General features: G+C 39.8%; 1 protein-coding gene across 3 annotated transcripts in view; it reads left to right on the plus strand.

The window, feature by feature from the left end:
- The window catches only part of ATP2A2 (ATPase sarcoplasmic/endoplasmic reticulum Ca2+ transporting 2), a 42,539-nt gene that overhangs the window by 3,479 nt on the left and 17,003 nt on the right, over positions 1 to 22,057 (plus strand). For all 3 annotated transcript variants that reach the window (XR_002465638.3, XM_021532727.4, XM_021532729.3), the window contains exons 4-8: positions 5,114 to 5,218; positions 8,689 to 8,827; positions 19,079 to 19,159; positions 20,559 to 20,644; positions 21,578 to 22,042. Coding sequence is in view for 2 of the 3 variants with exons in the window: in XM_021532727.4 (XP_021388402.1) it covers positions 5,114 to 5,218; positions 8,689 to 8,827; positions 19,079 to 19,159; positions 20,559 to 20,644; positions 21,578 to 22,042 (876 nt within the window). In the remaining variant the exon portion in view is untranslated. The remainder of the gene's footprint in view (positions 1 to 5,113; positions 5,219 to 8,688; positions 8,828 to 19,078; positions 19,160 to 20,558; positions 20,645 to 21,577; positions 22,043 to 22,057) is intronic.

Here is a 22,057-nt window from a genome sequence, read left to right on the forward strand (position 1 = left end):
GTGGGATAGATCTGGGTTTTCTGCTTCTGTTCAGCTGATATGGTACATGACCTTGGGCTACTGCCCTGCCTTTTCTGCCTTCTATTTTGGAGCTACAGAGGCACACTAAATTGATGTTAGAAGTAAGGATGTTTCTCTGGTGAAAAGTAAAACCCCTCTAGATATATTATAATTTTGGTACTTTAAAAATTCTTCCCCTTTGTGTTTGTTTCTGGTGTTTTCTTTGCTCAGACGGTGATCATGTTATCTGTTTTTCTTGGGTTTTAACACTTTTTCTTGATGAAAGCATAATACAGACTTTTGTAGTAGCTGTAAAGCACCACTGGATATGTTGATACAAGGATTGCATTACTGCAAAAATAGGATGTAATTACATCACCTAAGTTCTGGTGTTCTTGACCAGCTGCACATTGTCAGTTTAGAAAAATTAAGATTGAGGTATGAGAGAGAGGATCTCGAAGTATATAGATAATTTTGGTTTTCCGGTGTTGAGGGAGTTTTTATGGTGGTTGTGTTACAATCATAAATCATATTAGTTTCTTGCCATTAGAGCTGCCTGCGCAGCAACACACATCTGTAACCTGCACTGGGTTTTGTGCAGAAACATCCCCTCTGATGTAGAACAAAATCTTGTGTTCAGAGTGCCTTTTGTGCCCTCTGCTCCCACACTGCCTGTCAGGTACGTGTCAGTGAAATACCTCAGAGCAGCAGCTCAATCTGTGTCAGCCAGGCTGATTGCCGAGGTCAGATGCTGCGTGTTTGTGGGCTGTGGATCCTGTGTCCTACATTCCAGGTCAGAACTGCTCCAGGGGATGTGCCTGGTTAGTCAAAGCCTTAAGTATGGCTTTTGAAGAGAAACGGTATAAATAATTTCTGATGGTGAGTAAATGTATCTCTGCATAGACTTGTCTTGGTCTTTTGTTGGATCTGTGAAGCCTCTGCAGAAATGAACCTGTGGAGTGTATTCATGGCTTTTAATTCTTGATACTTGTGTAGCATGTGCTCACATCTACAGTGTTTACTGAAAAGAGCAGCTTGCTTTGCAGTATAAATGATTTTGACAGGTTGCAAAATGTGAACTGCATCTGATGTGGAATAATTCCTTGGTGAAGTGTGGCTGCTTTAAGCAGTGGTGTGTGCTGAACTCTGCAGTCTTAACTCTGCATCACACAGTGGATTTCCTCCTACAAGGTGCAGCGTAGGCTATAAACTACCAAAACTTGAAGTATTTGTACAGCATCCTAAGAGCATTCCCTCCCCTCGGTTATTCCTTTAATTCCTAAGCTGACTTAGAAGTGAATGTCCTGAGAATGTTTTCTAATAGTGTTAGATATCTGTGTTTAGATTAAAACAATACGCTGTGCTTTAGCCAAGAGATTGTACTAGCCTGTGAATTAGCATGAGTACAACCTAGCTTGTGGTAAAAGGTGAGCAAAGGTCCCCTTGGAGAAGTAGGATATGTCAGTAGCAGTGTTGCAGGCTTTGCCCTGAAATCACCCCAAAAGCTACCTGTTAAGGTCAGCAGCAGTGAGTGTGTGGCACAAGATAAGGGTTGCTGAAGAACGTGACACTGACATGCTTTTAGCTAAACTTAGATTGCTCGTTAGCATGAGGGTAGGGGTGATAAAAATGTGAGAAGTCATTGTGATTCCATTTTATGTTGCAAAAATTAAACTGTGGGTGACAGGTATCTTTTTTTCCTCTTATTGCTATAATAATATATTTATTTTCAGAAATACAGCATGACATTGATGGGTGCTTACAATCTGTGAACTCAGTAAAATTCTTAATTTTGCGCTTATACATGTGGTCAAGAGGTTGGTTTGTATTTGAGATTTTTTCCTCTGACCTCTTTGTGTAGCAGACAAAATTCTCTCCTGAATTATGAAACTAAAATTGGGAGGTTTTTCTTTAATGTTACCTGGTGTTCAGTATAACTGACATGGATGGAACAGGACTACTGAAATAGTTTTGCATCTGCTTACTTTTAAATTAACTTGTACTGAAAGGAGAAATCACTGAAAGAGGAGTTTCTGAGCAGGAGTTGATACTCAGTTGATACGTTTCCGTTGTCAAAATGAAAACCAAACAAAAATCCCTGTTTGGTTGCTGACAACAAAGTATTTGCTTTTCCTCTGTTAGTGGTGAGCGGGTCCAGCCTGCTGGGCAACACAATTCTGTCTCCAAACTCCCAGTCTCCAATTCAATTGTTATTACTTAATGATGCATAGTCATCTGAGGTAACTTGTCTCCATAACTTCCCTGACAATAGAGATCCTTCACTTGTAGAAATGGAAAAAGCTGCAAGGGCACTTGTGCTGTTTCAGCCGCTTCCATCAGCGCTCACCTCATTGCTGGCTGACTTTGGCATTGTACCTCTGTCCCCTTTTTACAAATAAAAGTGCTGTTTGCCTGTCATTGTGTATCTTTTGCCTCAGAGTTTTGCAGGTCCACCCCATTAGGCTTTGTTTAAAATAGGCTCTGCAAGCCATAGCTCTGGCAGCCCTGAAGCAGATATGCTGAATTAAAGTTGTCCTTTAAGTTGCTTGTGTTAGCTGTTGATAAGGGGCTTTCATGTCTTGCTATTATTTCCCTTATATTTTTAGGCTTGCATTTCTCTTAAGCAATTATCTTACTCTTTTCTTATTCTTCCTACTCTTTCTTAAAATACATGGTGACTTTACCTATTGACAGTAGTGCCTGACCAGAGCATTGGAGATCAATGACCTGGAAGTGAAGCTATTCTACATGTAAGTTTTAAGTGATTAGGCTGAAACATGGTGGGGCCCTTCTGAGTAGAAATTGGAAATAAAAAAGGAGATCTCTCACTGTAAAACTCTCTAGGGTCTTAAAAGTGTGCTAGTGGAAACTTTCTGACAGGGACTCGGTGACTTGGACAAAAATTGTCTAGTCTTTACCAGGCCTTGACATATGGTCTATTGTTACTGAAAATGCAGAGCTAAATATTTGTTATTGCTTGTTCTACTTCCTCTTTGTTTTTCTTGCCTTTGTTTTGTTTTTTTACTTCAGGCTGCTATCAAATAATAAATGGTGTCTGTTACAGAATGTGTTGTGTATCACAAATATCCTAAGTGAAGTGTTAATATAGCTGTAGTCTGCTATAGCAAAAACAAGAAGTTGCAATGTATTGGGTTATTTTATGTCTGTGTTTACTAAATTGTTCTAGAACTAGAGCTTGGATTGTTCCAGTGATAATAATTGTGTAGAAACTTCTGGAGCGAGAAATGTGTATTGCTGGCTTCCAGGGTTAACAAGATAGTTCACTTTAGTCTTGTCACAGATTGATAGTTTCACCAAAAAAGCCAGCAGTGAAGATTTAAACCTTCAGGCTTTATACTCTCAGGATCTCTAATTTGAGTTCATCTACTCTTTTTGAAATAATGGCTTATTGAAAGAAAGGATCCTTGAAAACTTAATTTTGGGTCTCCTTGACATACTTGGATCTTGCTGTCCTTGTAGCTCCTTTTCCTTACATCTGGAAGTTGTGGCCTTTCTCAATGTTATTTTACAGCACACATGGTCTTAAATCAGAAAAGATTCTGGTTTAACATTGTGTAAAGCAGATGTTTTATTCCAGTTAACTTTGTAGGTGCCTGCTCAGATAAGCACATCACGACATAATTGAATTTATTTGCTTTGTTTGGAAGCAGAGTGGGCTCTACAGAATTCCAATAAAGAACGGGAGGGAGGAAAGAGATTCTGATGGCAGCGTGTGACCTTGTGTACAGAGAGATCTGGAAATGCCCCTTGGCCTCTGCTGTAGCTCCACGGGCAGCAGCAGCTCTGGTGCAGAGGGGAGGCTGCCCGTGACACAGGGATGTGTGTGGGCTGAGCAGGGACAGCAGGGCCTGTCCCACTGTCCCCACAGAGCAGGAGCTGTTCCAGGGATTGGAGAGATCCCAACTCAATCTGTTCTGCAGGGGGATTACACAGACCCTCGAAGTGTTGTGTTACCAGTTGGAATGTTGCAGTCGTTTTAATCACAACCCGCATCTTACAGGTTCATCCCTTTGTAATAAAAATTTCTTGTTGCCTTGGATTTGCTTGACAGTCTGTTTTCTGCTTGAGGCTTTCATGCTGCTGCTCCTTCCTTTTGACATCCTGGAGTGTCTCACAATTGAGCAATAGCTCGGAGCAGCATGTTGGTGGAATCATGGGCTTGCTTTAGTAACAGTTTGCTCGCTGCAGTCTTCTAGTGATTCAGAGTGCTGTTGCCTGACTACCAGCCCTAATTATCTCAACACGTTGTTCCTATTTACTGTCACTTTCCAGGCTTCCTGTTGCTCAACATGTAGACGAAAATGCTCTTCCTCTCTGGTCATGTTAACTTGACTTTTCATCAGTGACTCCAGCACTCTGCAGAGACCCTAACACGTTCAATTCAAATGAATGACAGATACCTAACGCTGGAGTGCACTTTTAAAAGAAATTAATTAAAACAAAATCTGTGTGGAGCCTTATATGCAAGTCCTCAAGTTTGATTTATCTTTTAAAATCCAATTTTGAGTTTTATCAGCTACTGGGTTTACAATCCAGCTTCAGATATAACTATACCATTCACCTGGATGCTTCAATATGGCACCACTTGTGTTTAAATAAGTAGATGATTGGTTTTTGTACCTACTCACGGAAAACTTGTAAAGCTGTTTCCATTTGTGTGGCTAAGTTACTGGTAAAGGCAATTAACTTGCTTAAAATTCAGATTCTGGCAAGTTTTTAGCATTTTAGGCAGTCAAACTAATCTATGTCCTGTTTTATACAGTAATTAAGTAATTTTTTTCATTGTCATAACGATTGTCACAACTTCTGCTTTCACTTCTGAAGCAACAGTAGCAATTGTTTCCCAGATAAATAGCTTATTCCTTTAAAAGAAGAGCAGCCTCTAAAGTGAACTTTGTACTGCTTTAGTAAAGATTCTTTCTCCTTTTCCATTGTGTTTTGCCAACTCATTCATGAATTACAAAGCTACAGACTTGGTAGACTGAGGGGTTTCCAAAACTGCTGAAGTCTAAGCAGCTGAGACTTAACAGGCATAAAGTTTGCAAGGTGTCTGTGTAAATCAGGAATTTAAATCACTGTGTTTCTCTTGCAGGTCCTGGCCTGGTTTGAAGAAGGTGAAGAAACAATCACAGCATTTGTAGAACCTTTTGTAATTTTACTCATATTAGTAGCCAATGCAATTGTGGGAGTGTGGCAGGTACGCAGAGTTTTACAGCATCAAATCACAAATGTTTTGGGGTTTTATGTTTTAGGAAGAAGCACTGTACCCTGTAGTGTTGGGTGTTCTTACAAAGCAAGTAGGATGTAATGCTAACTTCAGATTCCTGAGAGTCAGCAAACCATAAAGCTTCTCAACAGAAAGTGTTGACTTAAAGGTAAAATGAAAGCTTCAGAAGTGTTGCCAGAAAGGCAAAATGCCCATCAGTGTGTTTGGCCACACACTGCTGAGCACATGAACGAGACAGGCCAGAGTAAAGCCCTGAATTCAGGCAATAAATCAGGCCTTGCAAAGCTAAGAACAATTGGAGTGGTTTGCTTGGGTTTTTTCCTGACTAAGGAACAAAGGATGGAGCACTTGTAATCTTGTTTCTTTTCTGTTTCCTCTTGAGACAACTGTTGTGTTTTAGTAAATTATTAATACAGTATTAATTCTCCCTATTCAATTACTATAGTACCTATTAAGTGTACATTTAAAGTCCGTCAAAAGGCACAAGTTTCTAAAGAAAACATTTAAATACCATAAAACTTTTCATACACTGTCAGCTGTGACATTAATTTGATGCCTTTTTATAAATCATATAGACAGTAGTACCATAACATAAAATCACACTTCATGAGATGCCAAAACAAAAATGTTCACATCACTTCACTTTGCTAATTTGATCACTTTAGACAGTGGATGTTTTGTTAGAGGTTTTTTTTCCTGCATATAAAAAATGTTTTTGGGTTTTTATGGTAAGTTCTTTGTATGATTGGTTGGTTTGGTTGGGATTTTTTGTAAGGGAGGGTGCTAGCTTGGTATAATTACTTGCTCTCTTAGTGCATGAGGCTTCATGCTTTAAAAAACATCAAACTGGTCAAAATAACAACAATTAAGAGGAGGAGTCTTGTTAATAGATTACAACATATTAGAGAGGACCCTGCCTGCTGGAAGAAGTGGCCTTGAGTGGCATTGCTGCCCGTTCCTGTGCTCTGCTTTGTGCTATCCCAAGTGAGCTGGCTGAAGAGTGTACCTCAAAATTCAGTTTTTAGCAGTACTCAGCTTGCTGCCCACCCTGCTGGAGCAGGATTGCAGGGAAGAGATAATGTTGGTCAAGGGGTGACAGCACTGCCCCCTTAAATGACATTTTATATTCAAGTCTGCATAAAGTAATTGTGCAAGAGTTAATGTTTAACTTAAAACTCTTGAGTTGCAGTTCTGCAGGTACTAATTTTAAGCATGGAAGCTAAAGCTGTTTGTGCAGTTTGAGGATTTTTCTTGTGTAGCTGTTCCTCTGTTGTAGGAAATAATCAGGGTTTTTTTCTGATGTCGCAGTATGCAAAGAATACCTCTATGTATATTATATAGATGGAACTTCATTGTGAAAGAGAGTTACTGCCCAGATGCAGTGAGTCATTCCCTTGATCTAATGGGCATGGAAAATCAGCCACAGTACACAGTCTCCACCCATGAATGTATCTGTTCCTACAGGTACCAGATGTGAGCACTGAGTCACAGCTCTGCCCCCTCAGCCTTTCCTCTCACGTGCACCTTTCCCCAGGAGCACCTGCCAGCGCTCCAGTGCCTGCAGGGTAGTCTGGCTACCATAACTTCAGGCAAACTGCAGCAAAAAGACTCAGTCTAGCACTCTGAGTTGGCTGCATGAGCTGAATCATGGAATTGTTGAGGGTGGAGGAGATCTTTAAAATCATCAAGTCACACTATTAACCCAGCGCTGCCAAGGCCACCATGAAACCGTGTCCCTGAGGGCCACATGTACATTTTAGATACCTGCAGGCATGGTGATTCATCCACTTTCCTGAGCAGCCTGTTTTAGATGCTTGACAACCATTTCTGTGAAGAAATTGCTGCGAATACCCATTCTGAATTTCTCCTGGTGCAACTTGAATGTTTATTCTTGTTCTGTTGCTTTTCTAAACAGTGACAAGGTCCCCCCCTGAGTCTCCTTTTCTCCAGGCTGAGTTCCCCCCCAGCTCTCTCAGGTGCTCCTGGTGCTCCAGATCCTTCCCCAGCTCTGTTTCCTTCCATGGTCATGTTCCAGCCCCTCCATGTCCTTGTCAAGAGGGGCCCAAAACTGCCCCCAGAACTGGAGATACCTCAGCAGTGCCCATCCCCTGAGCTCTGATCTTAGTGGCTGCACTATTTCTGCTCCAAGCCTTGTGCCATTGGCCTTCTTGGCTACCTGGCCAAAATTCACATTGAATTTTTATTTCTCCTTTTTGAAGAAAAAGTTCTGTTGAAGTAACCTTAATTTTGTGGGACTTTAAGGTTTTGCCTCACAGTGACACGTAGTCCACAGAAAAGCACTGTTTGTGTTCTAGTGCGGAGGAGCAGAATTAAGTCACCTGGTGGAATATGGGGCTGATATTACTTGTAGTTTTATGGCTCTGTGCTGCTGCTGTCTGCCCTGCCAGACCCTAAGTTGTGCCATGTAAATGTTACTTCCTTAAGGTAGTTTTGGTAACAGTAATTTTCAGCTGCACTTTTACAAGGAACTAGCGAGTTCCTCAACTTTTGAATTTCTGATGGTTTTGTTTCTGCTTTGACATGCAAGGAGGAATTTTTTATTATCAGGAAAGGCTGATGTATATTTGAAGGGCAGATGTTCTAAAAACTCTGTGCACTCTACCATTATCTATAATTATCAGGGCTAAGTGACGTTTGTTCTTGTCAATAGGCAGGGAAATGGAAAATAAGTTCTTTCTCCAAGAGCTGGAGAAGGAGCACTGATAAGCTGCTGGTTTCTGCAGTTGTTCTTTATCCAGGTGGCATCACAATACTGATACCAATCTCTGCTAGAGCTCAGTGAGAGGGCTGCAGCTGAGATAGGAAAGCTGATGTGTTGGTGGAAATCAAAAGGTTTTGCTGTGTGGGGATTAATCAGAGTTTGAAAATTGTTTGGAGATCCTGGGGAAGTTTCTAGTGTATGCTTTAATTTCACTTCAGCATGACTTGATTTACTGAAATAAAGTTGATAATAAGTTGGCTTCATCATAACTTGATCCTTGATTTGTGTCAGTAAATGAAATTCAACAGTGCTGGTCCACTCCAGGCTGAGTGTAAGCTGCTCCAGTCCAAGTACAGCCAACACCTACATCCACAAATCTTAATTGTGATTAGTGCTTTTTTAATGTCAAAAAGCATCCATATGTGACATGGAACTCTTTGTGTGGCCTCCTTGCAACAACACAGTGGAGATTCCTGATGGATAATGCTGCAGCGTTGAAATAAATAATTTCTGTGTTCTGAAGGCCCAAAAACACCTGAATTACACTAATAATTTCCAGTCAGCAATCTCCTAAGGGGAGGGGACAAAATGTTCTGTATGAAGAAATATAGCTGAGCTGAGTTGGTAGCATTCATATGATAATGCTTTTGGAAAATTGGATCTGACAGGCTTATTTTCCTTGAGGCTTTCAAAATTACATATTTTTGCTGTCTTTTAGGAAAGAAATGCTGAAAATGCTATTGAGGCTCTTAAAGAATATGAGCCAGAGATGGGCAAAGTGTATCGACAGGACCGAAAAAGTGTCCAGAGGATTAAAGCAAGAGACATTGTCCCAGGTGATATCGTGGAAGTGGCAGGTAAGACCCACTTATGTGGTGCATACAGGCATTAGCATATTAATGTAAAATTGTTGTGGGGCTTTGTCTTAGTGATTTGAGGCCCTGGGGGGAGTTTTCAAACACTCGTAAGCAGATGCTTCTCTTAAGAACCATCTTGCTCCTGTTCATCTGTAATTACCTTAAATGTGCATTTGTACGGAGGGGATTGTTCTTCAAATTGCCACTTAGTTTAATTGGTAGGTCTGAAACTGAAGGCATCTTAATTGGAATTGTGGTTTTAACACTTGTCACAAATTTAAAATTTTGTTTTCTAGTGTCTGGTTTAAGAGTGTCTGAAAGTTTGTCTGCTTTTCTGTCACAAAATAGATATTTGTTCCTGGTGTTAAAATGTCTGCAGTTTCCTTGGGTTTGGGAGCACAGAGATTTTTTTTTTTTTGGTCACAGTCTGTTATTTCATCTGAATGTGTTTCTCCAGCTCTTGGGCTTGTAGTAGCAGTGCCTTTGAACTTCTCTTCACAAATGTCTTCTGTCCTCTCAGCAAGTGTGACTGGCATGTGACTTCACTTTTTTCTCATCTTCCACAATTATTTATTGCTGCTTCTGACAATTCGCTGTATAGATCTCAGATACATAAGCTATGCAGAGTAGTGCGCCCTGTTTCTCCTGGGTAGGCTTTTGAAGTGCCAGTCTTAAAAGCCTGGACTTTTGCCTAGAGCTTTGTAATATCTTAGTTTTGCTCTAAAAGCTGTGTCTTTGTCTGGAAGGAGTGCAAAAATAGAATGGTTATATACTTCTAGCTAAAACTCCATAATTTTGGTGATAATGCCATAGTAATAAATTTTCTCTGAACTGGGCTTGACTGTTCCTTCCCAGATAAAACTAGGTGGCTCTTGCTGAGTGTCAGGAGTGTTACATGTTCAGATTTTGTAGGTCATTATCGACTGTTAACAGAGTGATTTTTCCTTTGGGAACAATGCAGGGTGTACATCAAACTTACTTTGCACTTGTGTCACTTTGATTTTAGAGGTGGTAGCTGTCTCAAGAGGAGATAAATATATACCCTTAAACTCAACTATCCTCCTGTTTTAATTAGCAGGCAAAGAGAGTGTGCACTCAGAATGAAGTTGGTGCTGGCTGCCTGCCCAGCTTTCATTCCTTGAGAAACTTTCTGTCTCAAGCCCTTGTTTTGTGCACAGGATGGTTCAGCTACAAGTCCAAATCCAAAGTGGTGATAGTGAAATGAAGGGTGCACTGTGATGCCTTGTCAGTGACTGTGCTCTGCCTCACTGCTCCTGCTCTGCATGGCCAGAGCTGTGTGCTCTGCAAGGGGGGTTGTTTCTGCTGCGTTTGACTTGTCCTTTTGAGGCAAACAGAACTCTATCAGTTACAGACTGCAGTAGATGGCTGGGTCAAATCCTTATCCTGTTTTTAAATGTCAGCAATGGAATGGTGGTTTTGGAAGGAGTTTTCATCATGGGAATACACTGGGGTTGTGTTTTTTGGTACTTTAAAGCAGAGTTGGTAGAACTGGGACTTGATGACTGTGTGTTTTGCACTGGTTTGGTGTATCACTGAGGGGAAATGCTGGATTTTGGTGCTCTGGCATGTATACAGAGCACAGAACACTTTCTCCTTGAGTCATTGCCATTTCAGAAGGGCACAGATTGTGTTTTTATCTTCAAATTTAGCTTTGCCTTTATTCTGTATGAGAACACCTGGGGGATGTGTGGGCTTTTACTTACCTGCTGTATATTGTCAGTACCAATAAAATCAATTACCCTGTTTAAAAAGCCTATGTCTGAGGGAGAGAAACAAACTGGGAATAACCAATGTGCCTGTAACACCAGACTGCCTTTAACTAGCATAGTGTCCTCTTTATCATAGGGTTACTATTGCATTATTAATATCTGCTTGTAGAACAATGATAGCTCAGCCTATGTAGAATTTATCTTTTTTTAAGATAAGGGCAAGCTTAAGCCAGTATGCTCATGTAGAAACCCCAAAAATATCCAAGTTTTATGATTGTCCTTTAAGATAGGTGGTCTGGCTTGTTGCTGGATTGTAGAAACTTTTCTGGGTAAAATACTCACTTAAATTTGTGGATCAAACAATACACTTAAATTACGTTCACTTGAAGCTGCAGTTGATTATAAGTCACGTGGATGTTTAATGGAGAAATCAGTGCTTCAGTGTAACACAACTTCTGACATTGAAATAATAAATTCTTGTAGCTAGACAATGATGAGTTTTAATTGTAATTTAACTGAGAAAAGCCACAGAGCAAGTAGAGAAGAGCCAAATAAATGCATCATGTCCCAGCACTGGTGTCAAGACTTGGAGGTGAGAGAGACTCTGTGCATGGCTGTGCCTCAAGTGCAGCAGGACTATGATGGCCTTTGACATGTTGTTTGCAAAATATGGCCATGTAGGGAAGTGACAGAGCCCTTCATGCTGGGATACATATCTGGCTCTGGAATTCCTGGCCAAGTGCCAATGACATTTGTGTGTCCAGGCAAATCTCCTTCAACCCTGTGGCATAAACAACCAGGTGATTGGTTTCTCCCTTGTGCTGATAAGTAAGAGTGAACAAATTTCTACAAGTCGTCCCTTGCCAAATAGTTGTATTTAATGCTGTAACAGCTTTGCTAATTTGAAATAGCTGTGTGTGGGTCTGACACAGAGATGACTTCATTGTAGGAATTGTTAGGTTGCTATTGATACATGCAGATATTAATTTCTTAACTGCATTTTGTTAAAGGACTTTCCTCCATGTTTACTTCAGCAGAGATGGTGGAAAAGGTCCTGTACAATGAACAGGAGCTCTTAGGGATTTTAGGGTCACAGATTTAGAAAATGTGCCTTAAATTTGCTTGAGCTGTAGTGTGTGATGGTTACTAAGCTACAGAATCTTAGAACTGATGAAGTGACAGACATCCAGATGCTGTCCTCACATGGCTTTTCAGTTTGCCTGCCTTTAAATGGATTATCATATTGTTGTAGAAGCTGGAGTTAATTGCAGGGTACACTCTAAATCTGTAACCAGGGGCTATCTTAATAGATTAGATACACTTTGATTTAGTTTTTTGTTTGCTGGGTTAAAGTGATATTTGAAAGAGAAATTTAGAATAGCATGGCCCTACTTCTTACAAGTTTTGTATGAAGTTAGCCTGAAAAATTGGGATAAACTGGTTGTAAATAATGTATTTTTTTAATAGAAACACATTTGGGAGCAGAAATGATCTTTGTTCACTTCCACTGTATTTTCTGGTCTAAAATTTTCTGGAGCAAATACACTGTATCTGAGTTTGTGTAATTTAATAAAAGAAAGTTGAAGAGTCGCAGTTAGTAAATGACCAAAGTGCAGCCACAGTAGTTCCTCTTTTTCCTGAATTTCTGAAGGATGGTGCTTGTCATCTCCTTCTGTATCTGTAAGTACTCAACATGTTAAAAATATACACAGAGTTGCCAGAAGCTGTTGCCTTTTAAATTAGTGTATATTCCAGAAAATTTAGTTTTATACCTGGCACAGAGTAGGCAAGAACTTCTTTGAAGGTTTTTATTCCAACTGCAGAGCACTTCAAGACTTTTGGATGCCTTACAATCAAGTTTAATTTTGGGATGAAGAAAGTCAGGAAAGAAGATTCTTGATGTGGGTTATGTCACTCCCACGTGGTTGTGAAGAGCTCCAGATTCTCTTGGGTGGTACCACTGAAAACATGGATGTTGCAGCTCTTACTCCCAGACATCTGGGTCCTTGTGCCTGTGTTACTTTTCTAACAACTAGGATTTGGTTTTCAGACTCTGTTCTAGAGATGCAGGTTTACTTTTTCTGGGAAAATCTTGAGATTGGAAAAGATAAGGAAAAGGATGGGGGAAAGCTTAAACCCAGAACAGAGAACTGCTGGAGGCTGTCCTGAAGCAAACTGCTGAGAGCTTCTTTTGGTGGGGAAAAAGAATTTGCTGCAAATGTTGTGGGTATTTCCTTACCAGGTGCAAACTGTTGGGTCTGTGTTTTAAAGCATATATTTTGCCTTTTTTTTTTTTTTCCTGAAGTACTACTTTTGAGCCAGAAAAGAGAGAAAAATAAGATCAGTGGTTAATAAATACATGTACGAGTAGTGCATAAGTCTGTGAGCTTCAGTGAACATTTTGGCCAACCCATGAGAGGCAGCTTGGGGATAACCAGATACAGTCCAAACTCCATTCCATACTTCACTGAGTCTGGAGTTATGTGAGGTTCAGCTCTGAGCATGGCCTAAAACTGTGTCACTTTTAACACACATTGGAACATTGCAAAATACATTTCCAATGTCCACCCCAATTCTTGTAGCATTTTCCTTCAGAGTTACCAAACTGTTTGGTAAAAATAGCAAAACTAATTCTGATATAGCTGCTTGAAAATTGAGAACATACCTGATATTCTGACAGAGCTGATACTGAGTGGGTTTTATTGTAAGGACAAATAGTACTGAACAAAAAGCTTGGACATCAAGATAATGTTCAGTTACTGCTGTATTAGCCTGGCAAAGGAAGCTCTTTTTTGTGGGTTTTTTTGGGGTTTTTTTAAGCCTAAAGAAAATTTGCACTTGAAACTTTGCCACACTTCCAGAATTCTGACTTTTGGTCCTTCTGTTACCCAAATGCAGCATAACTTGGAAACAGGACTTCAGCTTTGGTGTGCAGAAGTTGTTGTTCTCTACCTGACCTGGCTTAAGTTGAAGCTTAACTTACCAGTGCATTCTTTCTGCTATTAGATATTTTTGTAGGCTGATCACAAGAGTTTTCCATCTAGTAGGCAGTGGTATAAATAGATCCACTAATTAAAAGCTAAAACTAGACAAATGTGGTTTAGAAATGAGTGCAGACTTGGAAGCAGGGTCCCTGTCCATCAGCACATCTTATCTAATGTTCTGGTGCCCTCTTCAGAGAGAATGACAAGTCTGTTTTTAGAGAATGAAAAAAAAGAAGTTTAAGAAAAACTTGAGTCTTATGTACTGTTTAACACAGTATCTCCATGTCTCTCAACCCTCAGTTTTGACTTGGAAATACTTTGCTCCCAGAAAGTAAGGCTTCTTCTGTCCTTTTGGCTTCCCTTTATAAGAAAGCAATATCTATGTGTTGTTTAAATTTTCTTTAACCTCTACCTTGAACAGTTCCTGGGTTAGGATACTCACACCTTGCATGCACTGCACACTAAGCTGTGGGGATATTTTCTGTCTACCCAGAATGCAGAAAGTGAATGATAGAGGCTGTTTCATGCACATTGTCTAATGCAAAGAATGAATTTAAATGTATTGTTCTGTCACCTTGTTAGTTAAAGCAAGTACTGTTTTACTGCTATGGTTACAACTGTTGGACTTTTGCTGGTGTACTCTGTCTCGATGGAAAATAAATTTTACCTTCCTGGTTTGGAGTGGAAACTCAGACTTAAAATTTGGTTCATAATCTCTCTTCTAATTTTGGCACTTTGACATTCTTGGCCTTGTATGAAAGCATAGATGGACTCAATTATGTTCCTGTTTCGTAGAGCTGCTGATTTTTGGTACCATTTTATTATGCCCTGTTCAGGAAGTGTTAATTACTTAAAATCTGTTACTGCAGAAGAAAAATTACGTTTCTGATGGTCTAAGGAAATCAAGCACAATAAGAAGATGGGATTGTCTCTCTACAAGGGGGGAAGAGGAGCTAAGCTGAGCTTGTGTCAAGGAAGTTTAATAAAAAAAACAGTTCTGCTGGAGCAGCTCTACCTGTAAATAAAAGCAAACCATTCTGTTCAGGTGTGAGCTTTAAATATTATTGTCCCCAGAAATACTCAATTCAACACTCAGAAAATTCTCAGTTCTGTTGATTGAAGCGTGTAGCATCCCTTATGTGTTATTTTAAATCTATTTGTTTCAATTCTTAAGATTTGGTGGGTTTTGGCATTGGTTTGGGGATGCTTTAACTCAGTTTCAGGAACTATAGAATAATTGGAGCTGTCCTGATAATCTTTATTACAAAAGTCCAGTTCCAACCTTCAGTGTACTGATAGCAGATCCAGGGTGACACTGGCTTTAGTTAATGATAAACACAAATAAAGTGTGAGGTACGTGTTGTATATGAACAGCTCCTCTGATATCTACAGGGAGATTATCTTTGATTTGCTGTGATCACGAAAAGGGACTTGCTGCAAACAGATCGCTTTCTTTGCATAGAAGAGGAATTATAACACATTAACATAAAAAAGAAGCAAAATTTTTTATAATGTACCTGCCTGTAAACCTGAGCAAGTCTGCAGGGGTGTGAGGGGCCAGAGTTAACAGAGCTGATATTGGTGTTCAAAGTACACATTTCAAGCCTCAGTTTTGTTCTGAGGACTGTTCTATAGCATACTGGCTTTTGGGGTACAGTTAATTGCTTCCTGAGCCCTCTGCCACCAGCAGTTTTGACAAGAAGATCTGGAATATGGATCCCAATAGACTATATTTAGATCTGGTCTAATAATTTGAGACTTGAAAGAGGAGTATGGTTTTGTTGTAGTCTAAGGTTCTTTGTTAGTACCCAGAAGTAACTAAAAATACAAGGGACTGAAATCCACTCAGCTTTAATAGTTATGTTCCCTCCACCTTCATTTTTCATAGAATATACATCCCATCAATTCTGCCCATCTTCCTGGGCTGCTTGAAGCACAGATTGCCGTAGCCTGCAAAATTAATATTGTATTTTAGCTGTAGAGGTCTCCCAGGGAGTGCCTCAAACAATTGTCTGACAGAATTCTGAAATGAAATATTTAATTTTATTGCTATGCTGGAAACTGGTGAAGTATTAAAAGGGATATCAGTGCTCAAATGAAACACCCAGGTAATGAGTTGATAACTTCACTGTAGGACTTGGCCAGTGCCAAGGATAAAATTGGGACTCGGGTTGCTTAATAGTACATTCTGTACTTGAAGTCAATTTGGGACAAGTCTGTGGAGAAGCAGGGTTGGACTGTGTAAAAATCAAATATCTCTGTCAGTGATTGTCCACATGGAGGGAACTTGACCCATAACACTGCCACAGCGCTGGGAGCTTGAGAAGAAAGGCTGGACTGTTGGGTGTAATCAGTGGGAACTTTGAAAAGTAGCATTGCTGGTTAGATGGCTGAAGAACCCAGTATCTGAAAGTACTAAATTATCCCTGTTTACAGTGAAAAAGCAACTGACATAAACTTTAAATTCATATTGCAACAAAGTTTCTGCCAAGGAGTAGAAATTGTAAATTGTCTGTTTCAGTGTCGACTCATGCACAGTTAAATAAAATGGATGTTTATCTTTCTTAACCCCTTGTCACGACCAAGTTGTTCTTACACAGATTCATTTATTGTGTGCTGAAGCTCAGCATGAAAGTTCTAAAATTCTGTGTGGGAATAAAAGGATTCTGTGGGTAAAGCTGTAATGGTTCAAACCAAACCCTTCTCACTCCTCCAGACAGCAGTCAGTGCTGTAGCTGGTGGGGCTGTTTTAATCAGTAGTTATGTATTTGGCTACATTATGTTTCAGAGCACATACCTGGGCACTTTGGAAAGCAGCTTATTTTATTTCTTCAGAGCTGTTGTGGAAATCAAGGGACTATTTAGGATTAAAAACTTGGGTTGAAATAATGGATGAAAATACTTCTGCAACTGATTTTTTATTTTAGATGTCAGACTATGGAATTATATTGTTTACTGTAGCAGCTCTGTGCTGAGCAACACAAACACATAATCACTTTCTCATTTCTCTCAAGCTTTGGGTATTACTTCCATTGGTTCTGTGGACTGAATTACATGAATTTTAAAAAGCCTCCCAATAAACAACAACAACCTCCCATTTTTTTCCTGTTTTAAAGTATGTGTTAAAAGAGCCTTCTCTTTGTAGATGAGATCTGTAGTACACTGCTCACTGAAAATTTCCTGTGGTTCATCTCTGTCATAGGATAGCTTCCTATTTAAATTCAGTTTCACTTGTGCTCTTGAAAGTATATTAAAGACTGTAAATGACTTAGTCTCATAGTAGTTGTTATTTTGCAAAGAGCTGTTTAAAATGTTTCTGTAATACAGCTTTCCTGCCTATTGGAAATGCCTTGAATATTTTACTACAGCCTTCCCAGTCAGAGAGGGTGAGTGGATAATGAGTCTTATCTTAAATTGTTGAGATAAATTTATGAAGCTGCACTGTCATACTAAATTTAACATTTCAGTTCTGGTGATTCAGGCAATTGATAACAACAGTAGTAGTTTTCATGGAAATACTGATGTTAATATCAACAGTCTGTTAGTGGGGTCACTCCAAGTATTTTAAATCTTGTGAATATTAAGTTTGACCAACTTGGAGAAGTTCAGAAGTAGGTTAGACTTGTGAACTTTACTGTTAAGATTGTTTTTTTAACAGCTCCTTTTTATGTTCTTCATCTCCACCAGTGTTGCCAGACGTGGTGGCTGTGGCTGCCTGTAGTTCTGCAGTGCTCTGCAGATGTTTGTGCAGGTTGCCAGAGCTCTCAGCACATTGCTCTGAGGGCTTGGCCTGTCCAGCCATATCTGCAAACAGCTGCTACTGTGTGTCTGCAAATAACCCTCCTCAGGACACCAGGAGAGCAAATGGAATCGTTTTGCCTTTTTTGGCCTAGGTCACCGTTTGTCTAAGGCTATTTTCTCTTGCTGCTCAAGGGCATTGTGGCTTAAATTAGTATTCACATGGTATAATGACACATTTGTAGCTGGATTTTTGTCCCTTCATGTACATGCTCACAAAGACACACAGGCAAAACTATACAAACGTGTGCTGGTTTTAGTGGTTGGAGTTACTCTGAATTTACAGGAAGTCACATGGTGCAAGTTTTCCTAACGTTTGAAGTAGCACTTCATTCTCCTCTTCAGGGTTTTGTTCCACAGTTTTCCACTCCAGGGTGTGAGGGGTTGGATGAGACAAGGCTGTGTCACCACTGTAGAGCTTTTTGTGATATTATTTCTTAATGTGCATTATTGCTGCTGATTGCATAAGCAGTTCCTGCAGGAATTGCAGCTTATTTTAATTTCACTGCGGGGACACAGATTCCACCTACTGAAAGGATCAATTGTCTTTTGTTAGTTATTCTCCCTTCTTTATTTCTTTGCATTATTTTATAATAAAATAGCTGACACTTGAATGCTTGCGGTGTTAAATTACATTAGGAGTGTTCAATCATGTGTTAATTAGGAATATTGACATGCAGAATGTAGAACCCCTCCATGTGAATCAGAAATGTGCCTCATTAATATGCTTTAGCAAGTTAATTTGCATGAAGCCATTTATTTGCAGTAGTCACAAAATGGTAGAACTTTAGTTTTTTTCTTAAAAACTGAGAAAAGCTGGGTAAGAGGACGTAGGAAGGGAGAAGATAATGTTGAGGTGTTAGGGATGCTGGAGCTCAACTGACAACTGGATTTATCACTCTGCCATTTTTAGGATTGTGGTGTTAACTTTTATCATCTGCCTGGGTGTCTCAAGCACTTGTTAATGGATGTTTTGTTGTTTGTGGGTTATTTTTTTTTCTTCAGTATTCTCTTTTGCAAAGTAGAAATGTGCATGACAAGATAAACACAACAGAGATCTGTGAAAATTGTAACTGGGATAGGGATTGTGGTTATTTAATAGAGCAGCATTACTGGAAAATAAAGCTACTGTGTTGATCTGAGGTTAACTTCCAACTCTAAAACATCTGGCAGAATTCAAAGTGTTGCATTACAAGAGCATATTTGCAGAAGCACGTTATTCTCACAATTGGTGCCAAAGAAAAGGAAAATACAACTTCTTTTAGTTTTCTAAATAAATAGATGTGGATAATGTGATCTTTGGAGAGCAGAGGACTCACTTTGGGCATAGAGAAAACAGCTAAAAGACTCTGCAGGACTCGTTGTTCTGAAAAGGGAACTCGATTCACCTTAGCTACGGGTTTTGATTGTTTATAAATATGTCTCCTGAAATTGATATCTTGCTCTTGAGAATGTTTTCCCTTTGCTTTCAAGTGGCTATGTGGTTAAAAAAACAATTCAGTGATTTACAGCTTCTTTCTTGGAGGTTAGGTAGGGGCAAGTCTAAATTGCCAAGGTGTATTGGATACTCAGAAAGTGGGAGTACTGCAAGTCACAAAAGCAGCAATAAGCTGCTGGTGATCTCAGTCATCTGTGCAGTTACTGGAAAGTCATTTTTCTGGCTGATGGAGGGAAGGGACACTTGGTCAGTCATGTCTCAAATAGCAAAATTCTGACTTTGTCTTCTCATTTCTTTGTAGTTGGAGACAAGGTTCCTGCTGATATAAGAATTACTTCTATCAAATCTACAACTCTAAGGGTAGACCAGTCAATTCTCACAGGTACAGTTTCTGTGACTTTCATGTAATTATGTGCATAATTGAAAGTGCATTTTCACCATTTGTTATTAGAAACAAGCCTGCAGCTATTGAAGTTCTCTGCATTCAAGTGCAGTAAATTTCAGATCTGGTAACTTGTAGAGTGGCTGAATGTGTTGCTTCATCATTGGCTTTGTTTTCCCTTTAGTGGGATGAACATTCTTACTGAGTCTTGTAATGCTTTTTTGGCCTTCCTCTTTCCCCAACAGACACAAGCAATCTGTGGGAAATTAAGTTTTTTTTTGTAAAATATGGATTTCTCTTCTAGTTCACGGAGTCTTCTAGGTTTGAACATCGTGTCACCACTCCAATATGAAAGTATGTAAATCTTACTAAATGTCTTCTGCAACAGGAGAGAACAATTTTTGCAATGCTGGCAGCTTTTAAGCTGCTGCCACTAAAGACTCAGTGCACTCAAGCCTTATTTGCTCAAATTCTATGCACACACATTTGTGTGTTTTCTGGTACCAGCCCTCAAATGCAGGAGCTATTTTTAGAGCCCTTTTCAGATTTGTTGAAAACAAAACAAAGTAGCAGCACTTCTGAATATAGGAAAAAAACTGGGAATCAACCAAGCATGCTACAACAGTTTTCTTTCAACTGGAACATGGAGATCTGTCTGCCTGTTTTGGTAGCATAAATTGTTGTTAACTAGCTTTGAATTTTAAAACAGTAAAGTATTCATAGGAAGCCTATTTTTCATCCTTGAATCTGTCTTGAAACAGGCTTCAGAGTTTTTCACCACAGTTCCTGAATAGCACAGGACTGATCAAGCTTTACTTATGTTTAGCATAGGAAAATGGATGCATTCCATGCCTGTAAAGCTGCTGGAATAAGTAGAAATAGCACATCAGAATTCTGTAAAAAAGGACTATTTATTTAAGGAACAGAATTCTTGTTTTAAAGGAAGCCTTTGCTGTTTTCACCCAAGTTGATGCTTAAGTCTCCTGTCAGATTAAACAGGACTGAAGTCTGAGATGCTGCTCAACAAAATCCTTTTAAAGGGAGGAAACTTTGACTCTCTTGAGCTTACACAAAGTACTGTAGCTCAGTGACTGAAGCTGAGAGCACCACCTTGTGAAATCTGGTGTAGCAATGAACATCTGCTTTTAAAGAAAATGAGCCTTTCTGTACCTATGTGACATGCTTGTAGAAACTGATACAGAGTTTTTGCTGAAAGCCAGACATTTGGTTTTCTTGGCCAACTGAAATATTTCCTGTTTCACTTAGGCAATTAAATTAACATCATTTGAGGAAAGAATTTTGACATCCTAAAAATTTCAGAGCTGAAGATTATAACTTTTTGATTCCCTCAGGACTCCAGATACAAAATCTTTTCTTAAGACTATAATCTTTATTTTAGGTGAATCTGTGTCTGTTATTAAGCACACGGACCCTGTGCCTGATCCTCGTGCTGTAAATCAAGACAAGAAGAACATGCTCTTTTCTGTAAGTAATTTACTGTGACGTTTTCAAAATATTTATAAAATAACACTGAAGCTGATAAAAAATGTGCAAAACTTCAGGTCTTCCCCCAAAAACTGCATGACTTTGCTATGTTCTCTGTATATATCTATGTGTGTCTCCATACACATTGAACTAAATTAACTTTTAATAAAAGCTGTCCTCAGGGGAAGATGAAACCAGTCTATCAGGAAAATTATTTTTGTCCTTCACAAGGAAATCTTGGAGGGTGGAGCACACACACTTTTAGTGTTTCTGCTGTAATTTTCTAAAGTAATAGTTCTTCAGTGTGATAAGAGGCCACACAAATTGTGGTGTTGTGCAGCTAAAATTGAGAACTGGCTTTCTGTATAGGAATGAAATAGTTTGTTCAAGTTTATTTGAAGGGAAGGATTAAATATATTTCAGATAAGAAAATAATTTTTTGCTGGCAGGTAGCTTAATTTTACTGTTAATTTCCATGTTAAATATGTTCACACAGGGAGCCCTAAAGAACTCATCTGTTACTCATAGCAAGTAACATTAAATCTGACAAAATAGAACTTGGATTAGAAAAAGAGAGGTAAAACACATTCAGTATTCCAGTTGAAATACATACTGCTTGCTCAGCATCTGGGTTTGGCTGTGGTGCTTGTGAGAGATCAATACTGACTTGTTTTGAGCCTGTTCTGGGAGCAGAAATTCCACCCTGGAGTGTTCCTTTACAGACACAGGCAGTGTCATCCTCTTCCTCTTCACTCTTTTCCATATCCTGGCTGAAGCACAGTCTGAACTTGTATGATGTGGTTTGGTTTGAGGGGTGTTTTTTTTTTTGTTTGTTTTGTTTTTTGGTTAAATTAAAACCAAACAAAAGAAACTCGCCCACAAAACCTGTTTGTAGATTGACTCCAAGTTTTCCTTGCTCTTCCTTTACCTCAGGGTACCAACATTGCTGCTGGTAAGGCCATGGGGGTGGTTATTGCAACAGGGGTAAACACTGAAATCGGGAAAATCCGTGACGAGATGGTGGCAACTGAGCAGGAGAGAACCCCCCTGCAGCAGAAGCTGGACGAGTTTGGGGAGCAGCTGTCCAAAGTCATCTCCCTGATCTGCATCGCCGTGTGGATCATCAACATTGGCCACTTCAACGACCCCGTGCACGGCGGCTCCTGGATCCGCGGCGCCATCTACTACTTCAAAATCGCCGTGGCCCTGGCCGTGGCCGCCATCCCCGAGGGCCTGCCCGCTGTCATCACCACCTGCCTGGCGCTGGGGACACGCAGGATGGCCAAGAAGAACGCCATCGTGAGGAGCCTCCCCTCCGTGGAGACCCTGGGCTGCACCTCGGTGATCTGTTCCGACAAGACGGGGACGCTGACCACCAACCAGATGTCCGTGTGCAGGGTACGTCACACTGCT

The sequence above is a fragment of the Lonchura striata genome, chromosome 15, assembly GCF_050655825.1.
Source record: "Lonchura striata isolate lonStrDom1 chromosome 15, ASM5065582v1, whole genome shotgun sequence".
NCBI lineage: Eukaryota > Metazoa > Chordata > Aves > Passeriformes > Estrildidae > Lonchura > Lonchura striata.